The sequence below is a fragment of the Tasmannia lanceolata genome, unplaced genomic scaffold, assembly GCF_043159265.1.
Source record: "Tasmannia lanceolata isolate RefF3 unplaced genomic scaffold, GAP_Taslan_0.1 ptg000037l, whole genome shotgun sequence".
NCBI classification, from domain to species: Eukaryota; Viridiplantae; Streptophyta; class Magnoliopsida; order Canellales; family Winteraceae; genus Tasmannia; species Tasmannia lanceolata.
Genome location: NW_027518714.1, coordinates 6,005,213 through 6,017,308, shown reverse-complemented (window position 1 = coordinate 6,017,308; position 12,096 = coordinate 6,005,213). Strand labels below are relative to the sequence as shown.

At 40.1% G+C, this 12,096-nt stretch overlaps 1 protein-coding gene across 1 annotated transcript; it reads left to right on the top strand.

The window, feature by feature from the left end:
- The first annotated feature begins 1,097 nt into the window (after positions 1-1,097).
- On the top strand, positions 1,098-6,002 carry TPS7 (trehalose-phosphatase/synthase 7). The gene is made up of 4 exons (XM_077370563.1): positions 1,098-1,353; positions 1,656-3,896; positions 3,974-4,247; positions 5,027-6,002. The coding sequence occupies exons 2-4, from the start codon at positions 1,906-1,908 to the stop codon at positions 5,333-5,335; spliced, it is 2,574 nt and encodes an 857-aa protein (XP_077226678.1). The 5' UTR covers positions 1,098-1,353; positions 1,656-1,905; the 3' UTR covers positions 5,336-6,002.
- Positions 6,003-12,096: the final 6,094 nt, after the last annotated feature.

Here is a 12,096-nt window from a genome sequence, read left to right as displayed (position 1 = left end):
TCCATCGTTTTCTTACTTCTTGCCCTTCTTTCCGTCAGCAAGAGAGTAGCAGATCATCCCATGTTTCTAGGTCTTAGAAATTTTAAGATGCGGGAGAGGCTTCTATAACCTGGATTTCTTACTTAAACTCTAAGAAACGCTACGACGACAGCATACCCTCACAGCATACAACAGTTTGATTATCAACCCTCTTTTACACTGTTTTCAAACTAAAACCCTGGATTCTAAAATCCGGTATCTAAGCGGCTAATTTTTCGGGGGATTTGAATGGATCGAGACTAAGACATAGGTGGAACCGATCGGAAGTGGATACACAACGATTTTTTGGGGCCAAAAGATGGTAACATCATTTTTTGATGGCTCGCCTTGGTCCTGACTCGTCAATCTAGACTCGGTCAGAATCGTCGGGTCTGGCCAGGCGGGAAGCTGACCTAATCAAACATAGAAAAGTACTAATGGACCGGCTGCATTCCGAATTTCCACGTTGTTATGCGGACCGTAGGAAGTCAAAAAAAAAGAAGCTCGAGGGTCTGGGGATCAAATACATCCAACATTAGAAGCAAAAAGACACATATACCCCTTTCTTACCAAAGAGTTTTAAGAGTATATAGCATGCCCCTTGAAAGCGAAAGGCCAAAGCTGGACGAGGGACATGCATGTCATAATCGCAGAAGAAAAGGATAAGTTGCGTTTCCTCAAACATTGAGCAGAGAGAGAGAGGGAGTGGTATTCGCACGCGGCACGTGACACGTCACTGATGACGTAACAACATAGGTGCCACGTCACATCCGTGGTTGCGCCTTATCTATGAAGAGAAGCCCTCGAACGTCGCCACGTGGCAGGCAGAGGTAACGTCTCCAAACAGTTCCCTCTCGGTGCGTTCCGGACGGCAAATGAGATCGTGTCGGAATATAACTGGTCTTAAAAATTAAAGGAAAGAAACCAAGATCCGACGTGGCATCACAAGGTGGGCCAGGCCCATTTGGGAAGAGAGAGAGAGAGAAGCACGTGATGGATCCAGCTGGCACTCGGTTAGATGGCCGACCTTATCCTCTCTTTTTTATTTCGAGCCCGCCTTCCCCTCACGCACAAGCATTTTCCTCATTTTCTATTATTTTTTATCCCTATTATATTTTAAAAAAATTGTGCCTTGAATATTCGAAAAATCGCCTCTTTACAGGCCAGAGAGAGACAGAGAGAGAGAGAGAGAGAGTGAGCGAGCGAGCGAGAGGAAAGATAGAAGACCAAACCCTAGGGCTGTTTTTTGCTCTTATAAGGGAACAAAACGGGAGAGAAAATTTTCTGTTCTTGATTTTTTTTTCACGAGATCGACAAATTGATTTTTCTACAGCGGTAAGCGTCAATTCGAATCTTCTCTCCCTTCACATAAATGAGGATTTTAACGATGGCGGACAAGTTCCTTTCGTTTTTTGTTTTATACCGCTGTTTTTTTTTGTTTTTTTTTTCTGATTAATTTTTTTGTCTTCAATTTCTTAGATTAAAAAAGTAGTAGATCTTTTGTAATCATTGCCTGTAAATATCTTTCAATCTTTCCAGTAGGTTCTGAGGAAAGCTAGGGTTAGGTTTAGATTTTCATGGATCTGTTATTTCTCTGTAACATTGATTGATCTTTTTTTGTATTTGTTTGCTTCTAGGGTTTGTTTTGGCGTTGATACGATCTTTCTGAAGGGGTATTCTACTTAGATCTTGTGCAATTTCCAATTTGAAGAACGTATGTCGTAGATCTTTGAGGATTCTGTAAAAAAAGAGAGGGAAAATGTTGTCTAGGTCATATACAAATACGTTAGATCTTGTGTGATTTTCCATTTGAAGAACGTACGAATCTTTCCATCTGGTCTAGGTTTTAGATCTTTGAGGATTCTGTTAAAAAAAAAAAGAGGGAAAATGTTGTCTAGGTCATACACAAATCTATTAGATCTAGCATCAGGGAATTTCCCTGCATTAGGAGCCCCTAGAAAGCGACTTCCTAGGGTAATGACCGTTCCGGGGAACGTGTCGGAACTCGATGAAGATCAGGCGAACAGCGTCTCGTCCGATGTTCCATCTTCGATCATACAGGATCGGATAATCATCGTCGCAAATCAGCTTCCTGTAAAAGCCAAGCGAAGATCCGATAGCAAGGGTAGCAAGGGTTGGAGTTTCAGTTGGGATGAGGATTCATTACTTTTACAGCTTAAGGATGGGTTACCTGATGACATGGAGGTGATCTATGTTGGATCCTTGAAAGTTGAAGTGGACCCAAATGAACAGGATGATGTTTCACAGACTCTGTTGGAGAGATTTAAGTGTGTTCCTGCTTTTTTACCCCCTGAGATTCTTTCTAAATTCTATCATGGTTTCTGTAAGCAGCATTTGTGGCCTCTTTTCCATTACATGCTCCCTTTCTCGGCTGAGCATGGAGGTCGTTTTGATCGGTCCTTGTGGGAAGCTTATGTATCTGCAAACAAGATTTTTTCACAGAGAGTGATTGAGGTCATTAATCCAGAAGATGACTATGTTTGGATTCATGACTATCATCTTATGGTTCTACCCACTTTCTTGCGAAGGCGTTTTAATCGGCTTAGGATGGGGTTCTTCCTCCATAGCCCATTTCCATCGTCCGAGATCTATAGGACTCTTCCAGTTAGAGAAGAGATCCTCAAGGCACTTTTGAATTCGGACCTGATCGGTTTCCATACCTTTGACTATGCTCGTCATTTCCTTTCGTGTTGCAGCCGTATGTTGGGCTTGGAGTATCAGTCCAAGAGGGGTTACATTGGATTGGAATATTATGGGCGAACCATCGGAATCAAGATCATGCCGGTTGGGATTCATATGGGTCAGATTGAGAATGTTTTGAGTCTTGTAGATAAGGAGTGGAGAGTAGGGGAGCTTAGGCAACAGTTTGAGGGGAAGACTGTGTTGCTCGGCGTCGATGACATGGATATTTTCAAAGGGATAAATTTGAAATTGTTGGCAATGGAACAAATGCTCAAGATGCACCCAAAATGGCAGGGGAATGCAGTCTTAGTTCAGATTGCGAATCCGGCTAGAGGTAGAGGGAGAGACCTCGAGCAAATACAGACTGAGATAAAAGCAAGCTGCAACAGGATCAATGAAGAATTTGGACGACCTGGTTATGAACCAGTGGTGTTCATCGACCGTCCAATTTCTATCAGCGAAAGGATTGCTTTCTACACAATTGCAGAATGTGTTGTTGTCACGGCTGTGAGGGATGGAATGAACCTTACTCCATACGAGTATATTGTCTGCAGACAGGGAGCCGTTGGGTCTGAATCAAGTTCGGAATCAAGCGGCCCCAAAAAGAGTATGTTGGTAGTGTCCGAGTTCATTGGATGTTCTCCTTCGCTGAGTGGAGCAATTCGGATTAACCCATGGAATGTTGAATCAACATCTGAGGCAATGAACGAAGCAATCTCGATGGCTGAGGCCGAGAAACAGTTGAGACATGAGAAGCACTACAGATATGTTAGCACCCATGATGTTGCATACTGGTCGCGGAGCTTCATACAAGACATGGAGAGAACTTGCAGAGACCATTTCAGGAGGATGTGTTGGGGAATTGGGTTGAGCTTTGGTTTTCGAGTTGTGGCGCTTGATCCTAATTTCAGAAAGCTATCCATAGATACCATTGTCTCAGCATATGCTAAGGCGGAGAACAGAGCCATACTGTTGGATTATGACGGCACTGTGATGCCCAAAGCAGTCATCAACAAAACCCCTAGTGTGGAAGTGATATCAATCCTCAATACCCTTAGTGCTGATCCCAAAAATGTCGTTTTCATTGTGAGCGGAAGAGGGAGGGATAGCTTAGGGAAGTGGTTTTCTCCATGTGAGCAGCTCGGAATTGCCGCGGAGCATGGCTTCTTCTTGAGGTGTGATGCTTTTGTTCTTCACTTCTGCTTTTCTGAACTTCATTGTTGCAACTTTCCTAATGTTGTAATTTTCTCAGGTGGGCAGGAAACAAAGAATGGGATATCTGCGGGCAGGCTACTGACTTTGGGTGGATGCAGATAGCTGAGCCTGTCATGAAACTGTATACAGAAGCTACGGATGGTTCTTCCATTGAAACCAAAGAAAGTGCCTTGGTTTGGCACCACAAGGATGCAGACCCAGGCTTTGGATCCTCACAAGCAAAGGAGATGTTAGACCATCTAGAGAGCGTGCTAGCTAATGAACCGGTTGCTGTGAAGAGCGGTCAGTACATTGTAGAAGTAAAGCCTCAGGTATGTGGATACTTGTTTCACCCATTACACTTCTTGTGCGTTGACATATTTCACTATAGTAAACCACCTCGCCTTATGAATCCCGCTCAAAAGATTAGAAACTAAAAGTTGAGGGACAAAGATGGATGTAAGGACTCTTTCGCTCGTCCAAGAGTTTACTCCTAGATTTTTGGCCAAAGAGGGTGTTAACCGGATTTCTACGTCCTTGTCAAATTTTTCTGGCTGTGTTGGCCCCTAGTTTTTGCTCTATCCCGTCTGTGTCGGTGTTTTTGCTTTGATCATCGTTTTTATATCTGGGGACGTCTTGTCCCTATGTCTACCTTGATTATTGCAATATATTTCGTTACCTTTTCCAAAAAAAAGAAAGAAGAGTTTACTCGTAAATGTAGTTTCTTCACTTCTTTCAGGGACCTTCCATTTCCATTTCATTGCATAGCTGCAAATAAGTTTATCTTGGTGGTTTAAGATGGGATGAACTCAGTTTATTTACTTGTCAGCCTTAACTTAAACTAGAACCATCATCTTTGTGTTTTTGTATCTTTCCCCATTCATAGCTGAGCACAGGATATCTAAAATCTTGACATGGGTTCAAGCCTGTGCCTAGTTGGAAGGGTCATTACATTGCAAACACGAGTTCATTAACTTAGTGGCTCAGTTGTGTTGGTGTGCGTAGATAAATCACTGATTGATCAGAATAAGAGTCCATATTTCCAGTTGTGTCGTGAATTTATGATAGTTTTTCTCAGTGGGTTATGTTTGCAATTGATGGTGGTTTCCAGGGAGTCAGCAAAGGTCTAGTTGCAGGGAAGATTTTATCATCAATGACAGAGACTGGGAAGAAGGCAGACTTTGTGTTGTGCATTGGCGATGATAGATCTGATGAAGATATGTTTGGAGGCATTGGCGCCCTGACGAAGGATATGCTTTCCAACAATCCAGCTGTGTTTGCCTGCACTGTTGGGCAGAAGCCGAGCAAAGCCAAGTATTATTTGGATGATACAGCTGAGGTCATAACAATGCTGGAAGCTCTCGCCGAAGCCTCTAGTCCACCGTCCTCGCCTCAAGCAGGGACCACAGGGTCTCCCTGAAATGCCCCACTGGGTCTTCTTCGGCTGAGTAACTCTAGTCCCTCAATCAAACAAATCCAAGAGAAGACATTACAGCAGCCATCTGCAGGTCAGATCAGATGTTACTGGGTAGAAGAAATTCGTCGGGGTATTGGGGAAAGAAAGGGGAAAGAAAAACTCAAGTTTGAATATCTATGAAATACTGTGAAGCCATGTTGTGCTTCTGGAATCTGGAATTGGGCCCTTTTACACAAGTAAAAGAGAAGTTCAGGATATATATTCAGACTGACTTGGAGCTAAAAGAAGTGCCATTTTGATACTCTTGGCCCAAGGTGATTTCAGACTTACTGATCCATCAGCAGTAGTAAAGAGAGAATCAAAACAGGGTTAGGAAAGAGTACCCACATCAACTAAACCATTCATTCCATGAAGGAGGTGGTAGCATCTTATCTTTCATGCGTGGAGAGTTGCTTCAGAAGCTAAAGAACACAGGGAGATCCAGCGGAAGATATCAACTGGTTGATAACCATCCAGTTGAACATTTCTGATATACTGTTGCCTCTTTTTATCTCTCTTTTTCTTTTTTTTTGTGGGTGAAATTCTATTTGTTTTTCTTTCGTGCTTGATTGATTAAATTACTGAATCTGTAAAGATAAAAAGGATTGTAGGAAGTTCCTTTCGTTTCACATTCCTTTTGCTTCCCACATGACATGAAAATTCTGCAGGGAAAACGTGCAAGACAGTTGCAGGCAAGGCGAGATGTTCATTCCACATTAAAGGATCTAAACTGAATAGCCCTCAATAGCTTTTCAATTGTAGCTCAAGATGTTCTGACCTCTAGAGTTTTATCTCAATCTGGAATTGTTCTTTATGTTCATCTCGATCTGTAACAGCATCCAAATTAAAGAAGTTCTCGAATCACCGACTCAACCCTAATAACCCTATTGTCGAATCCTACTCTATAGAATATGGAGGTACTTATGGCAGAACGGTCAGGCTGATCTTCTTTCAAAATAAAGTGATGGATCGAACTTATGACTTCCCCCGCGTCAAGGTGATACTCTACAGCTGAGTTAAATCCATTCCATACCCCATCAAAAAATAGAACTGACTACTACTAAGGCAACGGATCGAGAAACTCAATGCTACTATTCCACTGTTCCTTAACAACTTGGAGACGGCAACTGACCCCTGTTACTGGATCTAATCCTCCACGAAGAGTAAGAAATTCCATATATTTCGACCAATTCAAGGTGAAAAATGAGGTTGCTCCCTCGGCAAAATGGGATAAAATTGAGCCAAAAGATCCTGATTCAAGATAAGCTCATGAGTAAGTAGTATCTCTTTAGCATCCCTGCGTCATCACCAAACTTCTGCACATCCAGAACATTGGAACGATGTTAAGACTAACAATCAAAACTCCATTTCTAATGACAAAGAAAAGGTCTTGTATCTACTTTGGCCACAGGTTAAGATCTTCTGAACAAGATTTAGCCCGTTACCTTTATTTTTGCAGCCCATTCATTCAGAATTTATTCAGTAATGTATGGAATTTCCTTGCTAATGCCGACATCCAACAATATAAATTTCAAAGAAACAAATAATTACTTCAGATATTATTTACATAGCATTCAGGAACCAGGTAAATGTAAATAATCCCCTCCCCATACTACTTACCCAAGAAATCAACTTGCAAAGAACCAAAACCAATAGCCTATGAAATCTGAAATCACACCTTAGCATGACCCTTTTTATTTTGTCAACCTCCTAATTTTGATTCCCGTTTAGTCGAAGCTTTAGGAATTTATTTATTTGATAAGTTCATTTCGACCCTGGTTGGATTGCAGGAAAAATATTTTTCACATAATATTTTCTTAGTAATTTTTTTCTTTCTACAATTTAGAAGGAAATTATACGGTTATGGCTTATTTAGTGGGATATTATAATAAAGTAAAGGTCCGACTAAATAAAAAAAAACCATGCCGGTTCAAGCTATTTATTTTCATGTGTAATAAAAAAAAAGGAACAATTACCAATGGGGGACAAAAATTAGGTGGAATTATCAACATGACCCATGCTTTTCAAAATTATCAACAAGGGACAAAAGAGATCTTGTCATTAAAAGTTGGATGAAAATGTCATTTTCTTAAGCAACACGTTTTGCTTTTTCACTTTTCCCTCCTCTCTTCTTTCCCTCTTTTTTTTTACTTTTTCATTTTCAACTTTTTTTTTTTTTTACCTTACCAGTCATCTTCTTCATCATTTAGCCACCATTGGAGGCGGGAAAGCTCGAAAACTTGAAACGTGAGTTCATTCCCATCTATCTCTCTATATCTAGGTTTTGTCTTTCATTTCTTTTAGGGTTTTGCATTTCTCCTTCTCCCTTTCAATGAAGGATGAGGAAGATGAATCGTAAAGTAGAAAGAAAAAAAAAACAGTGAAAATGAACGAGTGAAAAAAAACATGAAGTAAAAACGTGTTCATAAGCTCATTCGGAATTTGGTAGCCCCATTTTGATACTGGATAACCCCAACCCCAAAGACTTGCAAACCTCCTTCCAAAACTCCAATACTGTTGGGCATTTTTAAGGGACTTGATAAGCCCATTCGTAAATTGGTAACACCATTTTGATACTAGATAACCCCAATCTCAAATACTTGAAAACCCCCTTCCAAAACTCTAGTACCCTCGGCCAATTTTTAGGGACTTGATAAGTCCATTCAGAAATTGGTAACCCCATTTTAATACTTGATAACCCCAATCCAAGAGACTTGAAAACCCCCTTCCAAAACTCCAGTACCCTCGGCCAATTTTCAAAGACTTGATAAGCCCGTTCGGAAATTGGTAACCCCATTTTTTTATACTAGATAACTCATTTCCCAGAGACTTGAAAACCCCCTTCCAAAACTCCAGTACCCTTGGCCAATTTTCATGGACTTGATCACCCCATTCAGAAATTGGTAAGCCATTCTTTATACTAGATAACCCCAATCCTAGAGACTTGAAAACCCCCTATAGCAACTCTTCTAATTACATTACAATTCTGCTCATGATAGAAATAATAAAAGAAATGGATGTTGTTTTCATTAAATGTGTTTCATGTATTACTTCCCAATTTGTGTATTAAAAAAAAATTTAAGTAAATAAAAAAATATGTACCCATCCATTCATGTATTACATCAACTGTTTCTCATACAACCACTTGTCTTACAAAAAAGTGAGTGAAGCCATCCATGCATTATCTCTATAACACACCCTAAAATACAAACCGCTTAAAGCCTAAAAAGTTAAATTAGAAACAGTGGAATGAAAATTAGTGCAAAACCCTAAAAAAAAAAAGAAAAACAAAACCTAGATATAAATGGTAAGAACTCAACATTCAACTTTTCAATATTTGCCGGCAACAATGGGGGTTGAACAAGGAGGAAGATGACTAGTAGGGTAAAAAATCAAAAAGGTGATAATGAAAAAGTAAAAGAAGAGGGGAGTAGGAAAAAACAAGGTCAAAACGTGTTGTAAATGCCAAAGGGCATTTTCATCCAGCTTTTACTGACAAGACCTCTTTTGTCCCTCGTTGATAATTTCGCCTAATGTATGTCCCCCATTGGTAATTGCTCCTAAAAAAAATGAAATTTTGGACAAAGAAAATTACCATTCCAAACTTTTCCAAAAAAAAATTCCTGCAGTCAATCAGGGTCTTCCCCTAAACAAATACAATTTTTTAATCACTCAATATTACGTAGAATTCCTCTATCTAACAAGAGTTATGCATAAATTAAAGAGGCCCATGCATGAATCTCACCATCTTATAAAGGTCAGACAGTGACAAGATGTGGGCTACCATATCCCACCACCTATTGAAATATCAACGCAGGACTCAGGAGGACTAAGTATCCAATAATCTTATTTGGTGGTATTCGTTTCACAATGGAGACCTTTTTAACAGATTTAAACATAAGTATTTCCACACCCCCTTGCCTTGATATTGGCACTGCTCTCTTTGTTTGACTCTTTTCTCAGGGGCTGGTAGCCTGGTAGAATTGCTTACAGGCTAGTGGTCAATCAGGAAGTTTAAAATAAAGAAAGGGTAAACATCAAAATAAGGAAGTGAACACATCAACCCCCTTTGAAAAATGCAACTTGTTTTAATATTCATTAACATGACCAATAAAACAAAGGAAAATGATATTTCCGTCCCTTTCTGTTTGTCTTTTCCTAAAGATGGATACATTTCTAGTTTTCTACTCTCTTTTCTTGGAAATGACATCATTCTAAGGAGATAACAAACAAAAGCCTACAACAAATATTAAATATCCAAATAAGGTGCTAAGATTTAACAATTACTACTCTAATACCAAGGATCAAGCTACCATGTTTTGTCCTTCTCTCTCATTTTTAAATTAGACAAGAATGTAAACAATCACTCTTTTCTTGAGCAGGGACCAAGGATGCATGACCAGGACATTGAAACCTTTTATGGAGATATCTTCCATTGGTTTGAAACTCCCAACTGTAAAATATCATTGTTACATACAAGAAAACTCTTCTTCGAACTGCTTTGTGTGTGTAAATTGAAGCAACCACTCTCATGTACTAGATACAAGTAGATAAATCCAAGGGAAATGACAAAACAGGGAACAATTACGAGAGATGAGGACCATTCAAAAAATAATAATAATAATAATAATAATAGATGAGGATGGATCACAATCTTGCCCGACTTTTAGAAGTGCCTGCTTGAGCATGCATTGTTATCATCGTATAAGCCTACTAGAACAAACAGTTTTTTGACCCTACTATGATAATGAAACAGATATTGACAGATACAAATCCTTCCCTGTGACTCAATTCTCAACCAAAAAACTTAAACTCATCCTAAATTTTTACTCCCTGCAATCACATGGAACACTGTTTCATCTCACTTAAAAGCCAGGCCTCACCTAATATCCAATCCCGATTAGTCAAATCGACTTTGACTAGTTCATCCAAGACACATCCCAAGAATGTAAGCAACAAGTTTACACCAAGCAGAACAAGTACCCAGAAATGGTGAATATTCTTGAGTCACATCATGTAAGGAAATTAGTATTTGGTTCTTCAATTCTAATTCTCCGTCAAATGCTATACTAGATGTATGAACTTTTTACAATTCCTAATAAATGGCGGGGAGCATTTTGTTAAAGATTTTTCAAAATCAAGTGTTTTGTGGTCAAAACAAATTTTGGAAAATATTTTCTTTTAGTTGTTTTGGGAAAAGAAAAATTATTCTTTGAAAAAGTTGTTTTTTGCTTTTGCTTTTGGAAAGAGTGTAGAAGCGCATTGAAAAGATAGTTTCACATTGCTCCGGAGAAAAGTTGGAGATGGGCATATATTAGTTCACTCTTTCCTTTCTCTTGTTTGTGTGCACGTGGGGTCTTAGCCATGGGTCGAGCCGCTCGGACGTGCGGCGTTGCCAATGGGCTATAGGGCTATAGGGCGCACGCCGCATCGTAGCGATGAGCGATTGGAGCCTTTGATTTTTCCAGATTTGATCTGGACCGTTGGATCTAGACGATTGTGGATCGGTCTAGTGGGTGGGCTGAATAGTTCATAGGCCCATCAAGCCTAGTGCCGAATAGTTCGGTTGGGTTGAGCTTTGATTCGAGCCTAACGGTCGACCCAACGGGCTCAATACTCCAACAGTCAGTGGATGCGACCCATTGGGTTGTGTGTAATGGGTTGTGTGCCTTCCCCCAACGATCAAGAATCTAGGGGTGTGATCTGTACCGTAAATGAATCATCTAACGGTTATAGGGGAGGACGGGATTTTAAATATCCCAACAGTCACTCCAGGATTGCCAGAATTCAAACCGAACTAGAAAGACACTATTCAGGGGTGCTTTTCACACTGAAAAGTCACCAAAGGCTCAATAAAAAGTGCAGAACCCAGCCATTTTAAGATAGAAAATGAATTTACTTATTTCTTGTGCAATTCTCAAGACTTCCAGTGCAATTATACTCTCTTTTCTCAATCCCACCAGAGTTATTTTCTATTGTTTCATTCTTGTTTGTCTAATTACTGTTATACTACAGAAACAGTAATTAGATTGATTCTCTAAGGCTTGTTATTCTCTAAAGGGCGGATTTGACTCCGCTTCCGCATAGCGTCGTCAAATATAGGCTTCATTGTATCTTGGAGGCAGTTCGCGGATCTCCTTTGCACACTTCTAGTGGGGGCGAAATCTATCTTAAGGAAAGCGATTTCTCGCCTTGAAGCAAACCGGTTTCTATTCTTTCTTCTCCAACAAATACAAATTGTCCCCTACACATTTTAGCCACAGGATATAGAGTTTGATTTTTAGTTGCAGTGTGATGGATCTCGATCATAGAAGTAATACTCCAATGTCTACACCGGTTTTTAAATTTCTTGAGCGTTATCCGCCAATAGATGAATGATGGTGGTTATTGTTAGATGGGATTTGCTAGGGTCCATCGCAAAAGGCATTTTGCGGCTGGTTTATCGCATGTCAGACCAGCCAACTCGTGAATGAAGACAACAGCTTTTGCTCTATTCACGAGGTGGCTGGTCTGACATGAGACAGACCAGCTGCGAAATGCCTTATGCGATGGCCGCTAGCAATTCCCTTGTTCGATATGATGACCTTTGAAATTCAAAATTCAAAGAGGAAGTTTCAAGTGGTTGCGACCTTTGAAATTCAAAGCTCAAAGTGGAAAAAACCGTCATAAAGAATTTGTGAGAGAAACTGTATTAGGAAATGGCTGCATGAAGAGAAGAGGTCCCC

What these genes read in the sequence shown, in the direction of transcription:
- TPS7 (XM_077370563.1), top strand. Translation starts at nt 1,906, where the DNA reads ATGTTGTCTAGGTCATACACAAATCTATTAGATCTAGCATCAGGGAAT. An exon ending in GAGCATGGCTTCTTCTTGAG is followed by an intron (nt 3,897 to 3,973) that starts GTGTGATGCTTT and finishes TAATTTTCTCAG; the next exon opens with GTGGGCAGGAAACAAAGAAT. An exon ending in TTGTAGAAGTAAAGCCTCAG is followed by an intron (nt 4,248 to 5,026) that starts GTATGTGGATAC and finishes GGTGGTTTCCAG; the next exon opens with GGAGTCAGCAAAGGTCTAGT.